Here is a 15,716-nt window from a genome sequence, read left to right as displayed (position 1 = left end):
AGTTCCAAGCAAAGTATAAACTCAAAACTCTTCTAGATTATTGTAAATTTTTATCTTCAAAATGAATTAGGTTGATTTTATCTTCAAAATGGATTAAGTCGATATAGGTCCTGGCACTAGTATATCTTGCACAGGCAGATGGTGGTTTCCCAGTTTCCAACTTTTAAAGTGTGTCCAAACAACTTACAGTATTACAAAAGTTGTGACAGACCCATTTTATATTTTCGTGAAACAGATCATCAGGTCAGACAAACGAACCATGAAAGTCACTCAATATTACCCAACATCCTCTTGCACTGCCGCAGGAAGTAGTATAATTCACTATTCTTGTCCCACATAACAAAATGAGGCTAAAAATACTGCAGATGAGCATTTCCTCACTACACCTAGGAGACTTTCAATCAATTCAATTTATTTATTTCTTCAGAGCCATCAAATAAGAGGCAACAAACCTTCCTCTAGCTGGCAGCAAACCAAAGGATGCATCAACCTTATTTGTCATGGAACTGTAAAGCGACTTGAGGAACAAGGATCTCTGACCTTTAAGTAATGCAATCATTTTTCTATAATTTATGACATTAAACTGTCTGAAATTTCTTTTCCTATCATCCCCTGTCTAATAAAAACTTTCTCCTTCAGAGCTCCAAGAGTTTCCAATCTTCTTTTCTTGTGCTGAAAGACTATCTGACCTGATTTGTCAGCAATTAGACACCTTATTTCTTCCCTATTTATTCTTAAAATGATATTTTAACATCCTTAGCTATCCTGAATTCCACAACACATCTCTGTCTTGAAAAATAATGTAAGAAAGCAAAAAGAGTCCCAAGATTAAAACTGTACTTACCGCCAACCCCATCAGCATATTTTCACCTACAGTGATTTGAATTCTCAGCCCAAACAGAGCATTCATTCCTCTCAGCTTAAGTTTGTTCATCAGTTGTGTGTGCACTTCATATTCCATAAATGGCAAGAGATTACTGATAGCAGTTGCGTTTGCTTCTGCTTGAGCTTTCTTTTTAAGACGGCATAACCTGATAATGAGAAACAGTGTACAACATTAGCAGACAATTTTAACAGAACACTGAAAACTGAAAATGATCAAAGGATACTTTCTCACATCGCTGTATCAACCAATACAACCAGTTTCTTGTTACCATATTTACTTACTTTTAACAGGATTTCAAAAAAAATAAAAGTAGATTCTTGCTGAGGAGACCAAGGCACTGAGTATCAGTAACTGACTTAATCTTCATTTTTAATAGGAAACTATTTTAATATGAAACAAAGATTTGCAGCAACAAGAGAAACGTAAAACAGAACAATACATAACCTTCAGCAATACTAAAATAATATTCCCTATCAAAGCAGAACACTAAACTTAGAAGTATTATATTTCTCCAAACCACTGAATAAAGTCTCCTTTGTTGAAGGTCCCTTCCAATCCCTGACATTCTGTGGTGGTTGCGAAGTATGCTTAAGGGGTGTTATCAGATAGAATCAACATGCATCACACAGGTGGTTTTTTTCCCCATAACAGTCTGACAGATCCAGATAACTACTGAACATCTATTTTGTCTGTCTCTGTTGCTGCAACCCTCTTAGGTGTTTAAGGTACAATTTCAGAAAATTACAGCTACTGGTAGAACTTGAATAATTATATTAATAGAAATATTTCAAATACTATTTGGGAGTAAGGAGAAAAAGAAGTAGAAGAAAAATCAGCACCCTCACAGCTCAAGCAATAACCACGTTAGAAATACCAGATTTTCATTAATAAAAGGCCATGGAAATACCATCTCTGACTATACTGTACATTCTTTGGCTTTAGTCTCATAGACTGAAATTCAAACACCATACTAGTGAAATGACTGCTTACTTTCAGTTACTGAACGTCATTCAAAAAAGTGCAAATGATTATTACACCTTCTAGTGATATGACCAGACGCTTCCCTCTAAGAACTACATTACTACATGACCAGAAAAATGTAGTAATTCACCTGATCCTAACAAGTTCACCTCAAAATCTGACTATATTTTACATCATTATTGTTTCGACTTAAGGCAAGTGCCTCTTGCCCTTCCACTGTACACCATCCTATGTCTTCTCCACAAGCTCGACATAGGTATAAGCAGGCTGCAATTAGATACCCCTGAAACCTTCCTCTCTCCACAATGAATGAGTCCAGATGCCTCCAGCTTATCAAGTAAAGCCAGGTGCTCCTTACTCTTTTGGTGGTCCTCCACTAAACTCTCTCTAATTTACTGATGTGTTTCATAGCCTCAGAGGAAAACTCAGCTCAACAAATACTTTATTAATTTATCACCTTCAATGAGGCATAACTAACAAACCTGAAGGGAGTGCAGACCATTACTCACTCCCGCCCCCCATGTCTCTAATAGTACAGGTCCCACTGCAGAACCTGTTATACTTGTTACAGTCATCCGGGTAGGTTATGAACTGTAAACCACAATTCTTTAAGCCCAGCCATCCAACTAGTTATTTACCCACACAAGTGGCAAACCATACACAGCTAACCCTTCTCTCTTTCCCACTGTAAATCTCCTATTCCCCTTTTGAAATTCAAAGGCCACAGCATAAACGTGACACAGCTGACAGTTCTACAGAGTTGAAGTTACAGACATCAGCAAAGTATTAATACAAATGTCTTAAAGAGTCTGCTGAGTTCACAAAGGAATAGCTGTAACAGATCACGTTAGCAGTCCCAATCAGCAAGTTAAAGCATGGCAACTGTGCCTTATAATCTATGCAGACAAAACACAGCTGTGTCCACCAACCAACAAAAGTAACATCAACAGACATAAACATAACACAGTGGGAGGAGAAAGGTGGCATTCCCCTATGGTACTTTAACACATTGTTGTTAAATGAAAATTTAAGTTTGAATAGCATATTCAACTTTAGCAACAGGAATTCTTTCAAACATCTCTAAAACTTTATGAAGAAAACATTTTGATCAATACCTGGCTTGAATAAGACATCCCTTTCCAATAACAGCAGCCTCTACAGGAAGATCAATTGTGGTGAAAAGGACATCAGGAACTTTTTGCTTCCTGCAGTTGTAACAGTAAGTGAGGTGAGCAGGGAATGGCATGTTCAGCTCATCATATGGTATATGGCAAAATCCACAACCTGGTGGTGAAGCTTCTTCAAGCCTAAAAATACATTATGGAGAACGTACTTAAAACATCCACATCTTATTAACAAGCATCAACATGTGCACATGTGTACTGCCATTTCATCAAAAAAAGGTTAAAATTCAGTTGCACATTACTAGCTAATGCATCAAGTAGGCTTATGCTCAAACTTATCATACAGGGACTGAATACATACAGTGGCCAATGATTAATGTACTCCTAAATCATTACTGAGCTATACAACTTTTTAAATGTAGTTCATGGTACTACACATTTACAAAATATTTGCTGCACCAAATATGATCTGACTGTATCAAAAAGCCTCCTCAAGCCTAACAAGCAGAACATAAAAGACAGTACAACCATACTACTGAGAAGAAGCATAACAGACGTTAACATTGCAAAAATATTTTCTACAGTAAAGCATTAAGTAAAACTTCCTGTTCATTTAGAACAGACAAGTCCCCCTTCCCAGCAGGAAAAATCCAGGAGCGACCACTGTAAAAAATATGAACACGGAACATGCATGCTAACATCATCCCTGTGAACTTCCTTTGTCTCACATAAACCAGTGCTTCTCAGTTACTTTTGAGGAGATGATTAAAACAAATTGGAGAGACTCGGAAGCATCACTTTGGCCAGCATATTTTGCCTCAAATGTGGTTTAAGACACGTCTGTCTGCCTAGTTGCTTTATCTTACTTTGTTTTCTTTGCCAAGACTCTTAGTAGCAGTGAAATACATATCTAGATAAAAATGTGATTTCCATCACAATGCGAACACAACATTTCTTTCTTTCCACCTCTTAATTTGCTGACAGAACGTAGAGTGATATACTGAATATAGAAACAAATGTTTGTGTTCTGGCTTCATTTTTCAAGACCTTATCTACACAAGAAGATAACAGCCTCTTGCTAAAGTAAAAAACAATAACAGTAATAATAAACCACACAATTATATGGAAAAAGTAATACAAGTGTTAATATATAACAAACAGCCTTACTTGTGACTTTAAGTAATCTCTTGAATGACTTGTCATCAAGAAAGGTCTTGATGACTTTTCTGACAAATAAGCAACCATTATGTATTAATCTAATTAGAGGTTTGTTTGTTTTTTTTCCCAAAAGTAACTGTCAATAATAATTCTTTAAATTTTATTTGCAAAAGCAGAAACAAAGGGATGTAGCAGGAAACTTCATGGCTTTCCTTCCGTTTCTTGATTTTTGTTTCATGAACTTCACCTAAAACATACACCTTGTGAAAAAATCTGTGACCATCATCACTTTACAACTAAGCTACTTTTATCTCCTACGCAGCTCTTAAATAGCATGCAGAGCATATACACAGATATGATAGCCACAGTAGAATTTGGCTTACATAAGTTATCATACATCTGTCATTTTTTTCAGTGTGATATAAAGTTAAGAAAGATACCTGAGGAGTGGCAAAGAGAAAAACTGAGTTATCATCTGTGGTTAGTATCAAATGTGTTACCTTATTCAGACTGTTAGAATTAAAATAGAATATCTAATTTGTTGCAGAGTTCCATTACTTCTGTTGTTGTTGTTGTTAGTGAAAAGGAGTAAAGTGGTTGGTCCCGCATCCTGCACTGTAACACTGTAACCTACCCTAATAGAGAAGAACTATCTTGGCTGTGAGGAAAAAAATCAACCTCTCCCTTCTCTGACCCTATGGAAAAGAAGCCAGGCTGCCATGACAACCTTTGATCCAAACAGCCTTCCACGGTGCCATCCTGAAGAAACCTAGGGTTCAGTACAGCTGCTGTGCCAGACGCGGACAAAATACAGACCTCTTCACTATAAGAGAAAAGAATTACAACAAAGTGAATTCCTACTACTCAGTACTACTTTTATTTAAAACTATTCGATTAAAAGTCTTGTACTTAAGTCTCAGTAAATTCAACATAGCTACTAATTTTATGCTTTCATTCAATTTTAACCAAGAAACCTCACACACAATCCTCTTTCAGTATTTAAATTATCAGTAAGTGAAGCAGGAATAAACAGAACGACTAAAGAGCTTTGCCTAAAGTTATAAAAAAATGTAGTATAGTACCACAAAAGTTACCCATGTTTAAGAATGGCTTTTGACACTACAGTTAATGAAAAGAAATTCAGTCATCCAACAAAAGCAAAGAAGTGTTTAAAAGCACTTATTATTATGAAAAAGCATAATTGTTTACCAAAGTGAACTGGGAGCTGAGAGCGTCATGATCTTAAAGACATGTACTCTCAAAATGAACTCACAATACAACACGGACAACGATGCTTCTTGGAAGATATAAGTGGCAGAACTACCAGCAACAACTATCATAGCACATAGAGCATGTCAATAAGTGACCACATTCCTAGTTTGGAAGAGTTAAATCTCTCAGAAATGCAAAGCATGATCACAAATCTTTTAGCATTTTTTAATCAATTAGCTATGAAACAAACCTGTAACATTCAGTACTTAAAATACTATGATGGAAAAAGTACAGAAAACAGATTTCCTACATTTTCTAGAATGATATATTTGCCTTCTTTATTTGTCATTTCTTTTACCAGAATCATATTTGTACACCGTATCTAGCAGACAGAGCTTTGCTCTTTAACTATGGAATAAATGTTAATTGAGAAGTAAGTACAGAAACTCTAATAAACACTGAAAAACATTAAGTTTCCAAAGGAAATGAATGTATGAAATAATCAAATAATCGACTCCCTAACTCTGTAGTTTTACCCAGTACTTGAAGAAAAATAAAATTATATATTAATGCTGTAACAAGATGAATTCTACGACATTTCTCCACATCTCTGAACTCCTCATAGATTATTATCAAGCCATAAAATACACATTTTTTAGTCAAGAGGAGTTCAACAAAGCACTGAAATTTTGGCCTTAGTAGGACATTAGGCAGCATGTTTTCCTTTAATGTACATTTAATATATTCCTAGTAAAGAACATGCGTCTCAAGTTTGATGTTTACCATTGAAGTACCAGCCTGCCACTTCAAGTAGATCAGGCTTAGAAAACTTCAACAAAATTAGTTCTATTACTACAAAATGAAACACGCAGAACTGAATTTTCATTTTTGTTAAAGCAGTGATAAGAACAATAATGTTCACTAGAAAATAAATGAAAACCCAGTGAAAGCCAAACTAAAACCCATTAGCAAAAAGAAAATCTGACAGGCTGTTTAACTTTTTAAGCTCAATTCTGAAACTTAAGGAAATTACTTCAACACGTTCTCTCCAAAGTAGGCCTAGCAGACAGTGACAACAACTGTGTTGGAACAGTTCTCTATCTGTAATCTTAAAAAGAAATAAGTTTTCTGTGGCATTTTGAAAAATCATGATTTACCAAATGCTAGTTGATTCACTGTAGCCCACTACAGCATGACAACCCAATGCCTTGGCATGGGATTTTATTTCTTGTCTGATTTCTGCCCACCATGCATCTCGTGTCTCTGGTTCATCTGAAAGACAAAGTACAAATCAGTTCACTATTCCGCACTACGTCAACATAAAATTTCATGCAATTAATCTCACAGATTGAAATTTTTATATTCAAGTGTTTTATCTGACAACTTTCTAACTCCTAGCTGTCACACTACAAGTATTGAGCAAACATCAGCAGGGATGTTTCAATAATGTTCTTGTTCATCCCTCATGGAACTGTTCTGACAAATTACTGCACTCTTGTTGTGGTCCACAAGATACCCAAGTATTGGAGATACTGTTTCAATCTCTACCATCTCTAAGATCATACTATCAGTTTCCAATAATTTAACAAGAGCATCTAACATGCAATAAAGCATCAAAGACCTTCTCTAATATGGAAAAACAACTACTACTACTACTAATGAAACAGTATTTAGAGTAATACATTCATATACACCTGACACCTTTGAAATAACCTTCAACCATTTTTTCTACTGCANTAACCAGATTTGTAGAACCATTTGTTCAAGACTGAATCACCAGTTAAACAAAGTGCTCTGCAGCTCTCAGTTTACCACTTCTAGCTTATAAAATAAACAGTACAAATTTTAAGCTACTTCTAAATTAACAGCAAGCAGAAGAACAAGAAGTATGTTGACTATATATTTGTCAACATTTTTTTTGCTTCAGTATCCTGGTGACTGCACATTTTTCTTTTTTTCTTTCATCCCCTCCTCCCCCAGCTGGATTCTTTATCTCATCATCTTTATCTGGGGTACATCCTAAATATTAAATATACCCTATCTCCTTACCCTGAAAACTACAATACATGCAAAAGAAAGAATATTACTAGAATAAGTTCAGACAGTTCAGAAAAAAGTTTCCCAAAACTGAAGTTCTATTCCTGCAAACTTTTTACATATTAAGTAAAAAAAAAAAAAAAAAAAGCAGTTTAAAGCTAAGGTTTATAAAGTGCTTCATCTTTCAAAATGGAAAACTATGTTAACTGTTGATACACAAAACAAGGGAGAAAACAATATCAAACTGTAGGCACTCAGATACTACAAAAGGATCTGAACAGATAGATTCTTACACAATTTCTCTGGAATCAATTGCATTTGGCATGGATAGAAACTCCCAGCCATCAGGATCTGCTTGCTGAGTCATTATTTTAAATACTAAACCTGAGAACCATTGGGAACCACTTTTGCACTTTTGTGCTATTAGGAATATTTGTAAATATAGTGTATGATAATTCCATATCATACACTATGTGCTCTGACAACATGATAAACAAAAATGGAAGATGCAGATATACAGATAATTTGAAACCTATTGAAACAAAAACATCGTACAGCAAGATGTATCCATCCATGATTTCACCTTAGCTTTTAATTCAGAACTTGGCTTTCAGCTTTCTAAAACTAATGATCATTTTTTAATGATTAAAAAGCAAGCACAGATGTTTGTATTAAAGAGATTAGATATTCAACCATATCTATCTTAAGATGTTACTGCTTGTGCATTCATAGTATAGTACTAACAGCAGGCTTGGGTATGCAGAATAAAGTTAATCCAATGTTTGTTTTAAGAAATATATGCTAATAACAAAAAAAAGGTACAGTGATCAGGGAATACCTTCCAAAGAATTGAGACAAAAATATACACGCAAAAACATAAAACAGACTAAGGATTTTCATGAGCTGTATTAATCACGCTACGCTCTATCTGAGCTTACCTTTAGCGGGTTTCAATACATTCCTAGTAAAATCTCTAGGCATTGTATTTTGCCATTCCTCAGAATGAAACCAGCATTGAAACAGTTTTGCTGACTGGAAAAAATCAAGTGCCCAAGACTCAGATGGCTGCAGTACCTACTATTAAGGTCTCACACTTTTCAGCTTTAAAGAGCTGAGTTGTGCAGAAGTAGCCCATCACATCACAGCACTGGACTTCACAAGTTCACCAGTCACAACCAACAAAGCATCTTCTTTTGCATGTGTTCAGGTACAGAAATGCACAGGCTGTCCTTGCTGCCACCAGTTGACAGCAGCTTTACTATGCAACCACAGGAAATTTGGAAACACATTTTAAGGCAAAGACTACAATGACAGACAAAATACAGTAAGTTAGCTACAGGAAGATGTGAGACCACAAGCAAGTCAATTAAATGTCATCACTAATTCTTCCTGGTAGAACAGAAATGGATCTAAAGAGACATTTCTCCATCTCCATCTAATCACAGTCAAGATGTTTGCTTATTAATGTTTTTCTCTCTATAAGAGAAAGGTTTAACTAAGAAGAAAAACCGGGAGCACTGATCACAGAAGACACTTCTTGCTCAATTGGACTTGATCACAGACTGGATGTAAGCACTGATGGAATAGCCACTGACATTTCTGTGATTCACAGAAAAACCTGCAATGGAGATCTAAATGGGCCACTGTAGTCTTTTCCCAGACATAAAGACTTAGGTAAAGGAAAGTTAATTTTATTATTACTGTTAGTTTTCTTAACATCCTCATGCAGCATTTGGCAAATAATGCTAATGACCTCCCTGTTAAAAGACGTGCAAATGAAATGATGTTGTGATGAAGGAGTTGAAAATGAGCAACAGGTGAAGCAGTGGGGAAAACAAATGAAGCATTGTGAAGAACAAGATTACAAGAAAAAGGAACGTGGACACAAGAAAAACTGAAACAAGATGAAATGTTGCAACAGAACAGGTATGCTCAATGTGAACAGAAATGGCTGAGAGAGAAGTGACGGGTCCCAACCTCTATTACAAACACATAACTTTCTTCAACAGGAAATTTAGCACTCAAATCAAAGTTCAGAACAAGTATTTAAGAGAGGTAACACAATTTTCTCACCTAGCCTACCTACAAGAATGCCTTATCGTAATGGAAAGTGCATACTGCTGTGAGGTTGCTCAAGCAACATTTAACCCTTTACTCTAAGCATCTGTTTACCATAAGAATTAATAAAACAAACTACAGTAATGCAATGGATGACTTTAATTCTTAGTAAAGAACCATTTTCCAGTCATTGTCTTCATGGCTCACAGGATCAGGCTCAGTATCTTTCAAAAATAAACAATAAAAAATCCAACAAATTCTCATTGTGAAAGTTCAGAAAGGTCATGCATAAACAAGTGCTTGTAAGAAGACCCAGCCTCCTTCAAGACATTCAACTGAGTCATGGTATTTTCCCTTCCAAAAAGGGAATAATATGAATCAGTATATTAATACTGTACATTCACACACAATTTACACGAACTTACCTTTGCATATTAAAATACAAAATGATTGTCTACAATTAAGATCAAACACTATGACATTGCAGTAATAAATTGATACAGAACACTGAATGCAGTGCAATGTGTAGCATTCAAATTCTTCTGACAAATATTTTCACAAGCAGCCTTGTTTGACACGAGCCACACAATTTCACATGGGGATGCCATTGTAGCATTTACAAGTTTAGTAAAGCTAAGGATTTACATAAACAATTAGAGGAGTTAGGGAAGCAGGATGGCATGTGTCCAGCGCACTCTGTATGAGTGTCTGTTGTTGTTTTTCACTAAGGCAAAAGCTTAAGAACTAAGGGTTTGCAAAGCAGATTCAGCAGACAGTAGCCAGAAACGGTGGGTATTTTGGCGCATGCTTGGATCAGGTGACAGTACAGACTGAAAACTATGGCAGCTCACTGAAATGGTTACAGAAAGTAATGGCCCTGGATTCTAGGTGGAAGCAAAAAGGCAAGCATACATAGCACTCAATCACAAGCTTTTCTAGCAAATCCATCAAGTAGTTTATAGCAAGGTTTATCTAAACTCCAAACAAGGAAGTCTGCAAAAATTACACTGCTATTATGTACTCTTTATTGGAAATCAAAGACTGAATACTAACCTGCTTTCATTAATGTTTCAAAATTGTCATGATGTTTATAACAAAGTAGAAGCAAAGCACACTGTTTCTAGAGTTGAAGTCTTGAGAAACAATGCTATGAACTTTTATAGCATTATTTATATATATTTTATAGCATTATTTTTACTTTTAGAGCATATTCTCTCTTTTATAGCTCTCTATAAAAATCGTGCCAACTCAAACCCTCTCCAGCTGAAACTTTTCCATATTTTTTTAACAGCCTCAGTAATTACAAACACTGCCTTTATTTGGTGCCCCAATTGTTCTTTTGGTCCAGAAACTACCTATTTCTTTCCTACAAAATACAGGATTGATTTGTTTCACTTGGATAACATTTAAATGCGTAGACATTTTTTGATTCACAAGAAGCAACATCTTTCCAAGGTTATTTGTTAAGAGGCTGTCTTCAAGGCCTTTCAAGAATTAACCAGAATCGGCACTAGGGTAGGTCCATACAGATCTTTAAAACAAGAGTTATGTATATAAGAGTTACTGCATTAAAACTGAATCCTCAAAAAACAGATCCTGAGAAAAGCTCTTTAAGTAGGAACTGTATGGTTCATTTCAATGCATCATACACACTGAAATTTAGTGAATATTTCCACTTACAACACAGCACAAAATGAAAAGTACAATCACACTGGTGAGTTCTATCAACCTACAAATGATTTATTGTCCTGGCGCCTCAAAAAATAGCAATAATGATAGCAAATTTAAACTCTGAATCCTTCACTAGGTAAAGTCATAATCCATGCTTTTCTGAGGAGGCCTCCATCTCAATAACGTCAAAGTAGCAGGAACGGGCACAGCTGCTGTGCTTTTATACTGCAAACAGAGCTTCCTTATCCTCTTATTCTCAAATCTTCTCTATTACAACCTATTAATCAGCTTATACTGGGGGGAGGGAGGAAGGGAGGGAAAGAGAGGGGAAGTTGTGTGCTTTGTTTTCTGGGTGTGAGATTGGGTTTTTTGGGGGACTGTCTTTTTCTTTTAAGAAATATCTTTGTCAGGTTTACAAGCCCCTTCCCTGGAGTCTCACCTCCCTGCAAGTCTAATTTCATGTTCTCTGGCTACCCTATAAATTAATTTATTTCCCATAACCTTTCTAAACTATTTAATAGTAAGTGTACAAATTAATTTATTTCCCATAACCTTTCTAAACTATTTAATAGTAAGTGTACAAAAAGCTTCTTGCCCATATATCTTAAAACATGAAACTGGAGTAACAACTAACTCTATAACAGACTAAGACTAATGCAAAACTTTCCAAAGATTCTCAAAGCCACTTCATGCATTTTTTCCCCTCCTCTTTAAACTGGTCCCTATGTTTATCTTTGACACAAAGATGGGAAAATGAAACTTTTTTTTTTAAATAATTTAGAAACCAAAGGAAGTAATTATTGTGATTAAACACATGAAAACTATAATGCAAAAGGCAATGAATTCATATCACCAAAGAGAAATGGCAGACTTCCACAAAATTTCAAACTACAGATAAAATGTCCAGGCTAGAGAACAGTACTGTGTCAGTGCTGTCCTGGCACAGGAAATGACGTCAGACAGCATGTACCTCATTTCTCAAGCCCAAATGCTGAATGAAAACAAACACAGGTTTAAGTTCTGACCTCGAAGGAATTTTCCAATTATCAAAAATGCAGCATCTACAACTAAAACTGCATCCAGCTTTCACACACCTGTAGGATAAGGCATTTCAGCTACCTGACTGAACACAAAAATACTCCTTTGCAGGGCTAGTCTTCCAACAGGGTAGTCAGGCCAAGAGACTCACTCTGCAAGTATGGTCACCAAAGACTGTGGGACCACATGGAAGAAACAGTAGAGAAAAGCAGGACTGCTCCTTTCACTGGCGGCTCACTACTGAGATGTGTTAGATTTAATAAAGATACACTTCCAGATGGAGATGAAGCAAAGTTTTCTTAGCAGCATTCCCACTACAACTCCTGAATATTCTTTGTTCCAAATTCTGTTGAAATCACTGCCAGAAGACTGGAGAACACTGATTTTTACTACAAAAGGGGAGGGGAGAGAAGGGGGAAGAGTAGCTTTAAGTATAAAACAGAATTAAATGTCTCAGTAACTAGGAGCTAGGAGCATCTCCTCTAAGATGAAAGGCTGAGAGATCTGGGCCTGTTCAGCCTAGAGAAGACTGAAAGAGGAATCTCATTACTGTTTATAAATATCTGCAGTGCAGGAGGGAAATAAATGGGACCAGGCTCTTTTCAGTGGTGCTGTGACAGGACGGGGGGAATGGGCAAAGACTGAAAAATAGGAAATTTCACACAAGGAATGAATAAGGAAAACTTTGTGTAGAGTGACAGAGCACTGGAACAGGCTGCCCAGAGTGGCGATGGAATCTCCTTCTCTGGAGATACTCAAGACCCACCTGGATGCTTTCTTGTGCAATCTTCTGCAAGGAACTTGTCTTAGCAGAGGAGCTGGACTCTGATCTACAGAGGTCCCTTTCAACCCAAGTGATTCTGTAACTTCTGCTCCTTTGATAAAGGTGAACGTGTTTGTAATTTAGGAAGGAATCTATGGAATTACACTTCCATACAGAAGTTCTAAAATGGACTGATGCATTTTAACTGCCTCATCCCTAAAAGACAACCATAAGAATCCTAATTCAGAAGTCTGGCTCTTGGAATCCTGCCTTACTTTCTCTTACATTCCAACTCTCTTACATCAGTAAACAAATTTACATTCTTGACATTCCCAGGTTTGAAGCATTCCTAATTTATTCCTAATCTCAAACAAATAATCCGTGGAACATTTTAAGCATTCAGATACCTGAAGATTAGCATCTCCAAAATCTTAGACATCACAAAAAATTAGCATTGTGTACTGTTCACTGTGTGACCTACATGAATTCAATTCTGTATATCTAAACTGAACATTTCAGATGAAAAAAAAAAAAATCAAATCAGTAATTGGAAAAAAAGCCAAGCCTCCATTGTTCTGCACTTTGTTTATTAGTCACACATGGCAAGCTATGTGACTGATCTTCAGAACAAAGAAGCAAGAATTACTAGGACAGATCACAGCATAATTTAACCTTTTCTAGACTTTACACATCATTATTGAGGGAAGAATTTTCCATACGGGTTCAAACAAATCTGCTGAATAACACTACCAAGATTAACTGCAGGGCTGTAAAAAAAAATCCTGTAACTTTTCCTTTTAATGATAGATGAAGGTCTTACGTGCTCAATACATGCTGCAAAAGAGTATCATTTCGTAAAATATTTTCTTTTTTAAAGTTGTCACACCAAACTGGCAGTAGTAATTGGGTTTATAGGAAAAGGAAATTATCATGTAATACAACTAAAAAAACTCAAATCAAATGATAACACATTTGAAGACTAAAAACAATATTGTTTTTTTAAGTACATATTAAAAATTAAACCTAAAATTAAACCATTAAACTATTTAATTAAAAATTAAACCATAAAATTAAACTCTTCCAAATAAAGGTTACATCCTCACCATACTTCCCTAGCACTATAAGGTTCAAAAATTCTGCTCACACATAACAAAACGATAAACACCATAACTAAATTGTCTCCGGAATATTAGTATGTAAGGCCTAATCGTGTCACCTTTAGTTATCATCTCAATCAGTCGTTCATTCTCTAACACCGAAGTCCTTACAGCTGTGCACAAGTTTCCTCTAGTAACAAATCAAGTGGGATGCTAAATACCATACAGGAATGTTTTAATTGATCCTTTGACAAGCACTTTGACAAGCTGCTAGATAATAAAGATGCTACTTGCTTTAACTTCTACCTGTTGCTCTGTCATTTAGGCACAGTAAATACAACTGATTTTAAAACAAGCATTCTTCAAAGGACATCTGGAAATGATGGGACTGTCAGTCAAAACTGGAGATACTCTGCTGTAAACAAGGCACAGTTTTAAAAACCACTCAATGTCTATTTAATAACTAGTATGAAAAAAAATGAAGTATGGGTGTGTTTTAAAGTCTGAAGCAAGTCCAACTACCTGGAAACTTAAAATATGAAAGAGCGTTATTTTATCTAATACTGTCAACTGGAAGAAACACACAAAGAACTTCAAAAGAAAACAAGAGGTTAAACTCTCAACAAACACAGATGTTCACAGACAAGACTACTGCTTTTTGGCTGGCTGCCATGCAGACAAATTACCTCACTGAAGTGCAGAAATAAGATGATGTTATTTGGCAGAAATTCGTATTGCCTCTGCATTTCCTATTCACTATTTACACTCCTCAAGCTTTGTCCTTTACATACACAGATCTTACACATCCTGTATTCCTATACCTTCACAACCACGTATTTCTGTTTTCGCTAGACAAACCGGCAGACGAACCCTATCTAAACTTTTGAATCCAGTAAGTCTCTCCTACAGAACTTCAACAAGACAATATGGAAACAAAACAACTCAAAAATTACAGAAAACACTGAAAATAGATCTGCAGAAGATCAAAGACAGATTTCACTGTCTGGCAGGATTTAAACTACAAAGTGAATGAGGAAAAAAAACTTGGTTTTTTTTTTTGGATGAGAAGCATGGTGTACTGAAGAACTTAAGTATCCAAACTAAGAAGGAAGAGAAGAGCTGTTGTGTCTAATTCAGCTCAGAAAATTGATCTTATCTATTAACATTTACATACTGCTGTCATTACTACCCTACAAAGGTCAGTTAGAACTTGTATAATCTGCAACTTACAGTCCAGTTTCCTAAAACTCTGTCAGCGTTTTACAAATACAAATGTTTGTCTGTTGTTTGTAGCATTTAGGAAGGTGTCATTTCAACTAGCATCGTTCTAGTTTTCTTCTAATATACCTTGGATAAAGTAACTGTACAACTGTGTCTTTCCAATCATAAAGTGACACAGCATAAGGCTGACCAAAACTCATCACAAACCATGAAGGAAAACCACGATATCAAGAAAATGGTTTTAGTAAAAGCTCATGTTTTGTAATTAGAACAAGTGATCTGCAACAACAGTTTTCTTCAAGACCACAGTTCTCATCTACTACCAGTTCAAACCACAGCGGTGTAATAAGCAATAGCTGCATTGAAGCATCTGTGCAAGAAAAGGCTATGCTGACTCTCACATCATTAACCAAATTACAGAGAGATTTTTAGATCAACTAAAACAAAGTAAATAGCAATACTTGGCATTA

General features: G+C 35.8%; 1 protein-coding gene across 20 annotated transcripts in view; it reads right to left on the bottom strand.

The window, feature by feature from the left end:
* The window catches only part of C2CD5 (C2 calcium dependent domain containing 5), a 67,666-nt gene that overhangs the window by 21,348 nt on the left and 30,602 nt on the right, over nt 1-15,716 (bottom strand). For 12 of the 20 annotated variants that reach the window (XR_001556774.1, XR_001556775.1, XM_015869481.2 and 9 more), the window contains 4 exons: nt 6,519-6,633; nt 4,784-4,972; nt 2,983-3,174; nt 845-1,031 (listed from right to left, as the gene is read on the bottom strand). Coding sequence is in view for 18 of the 20 variants with exons in the window: in XM_015869481.2 (XP_015724967.1) it covers nt 845-1,031; nt 2,983-3,174; nt 4,784-4,972; nt 6,519-6,633 (683 nt within the window). In the remaining 2 variants the exon portion in view is untranslated. The remainder of the gene's footprint in view (nt 1-844; nt 1,032-2,982; nt 3,175-4,783; nt 4,973-6,518; nt 6,634-15,716) is intronic. The other 8 variants (XM_015869561.2, XM_015869517.2, XM_015869532.2 and 5 more) reach the window with 2 other exon arrangements.

Source organism: Coturnix japonica, chromosome 1, assembly GCF_001577835.2.
Source record: "Coturnix japonica isolate 7356 chromosome 1, Coturnix japonica 2.1, whole genome shotgun sequence".
Taxonomy (NCBI): domain Eukaryota; kingdom Metazoa; phylum Chordata; class Aves; order Galliformes; family Phasianidae; genus Coturnix; species Coturnix japonica.
Note: the sequence above shows the minus strand (reverse complement) of the source record. Positions and strands in the feature narration are given on the sequence as shown.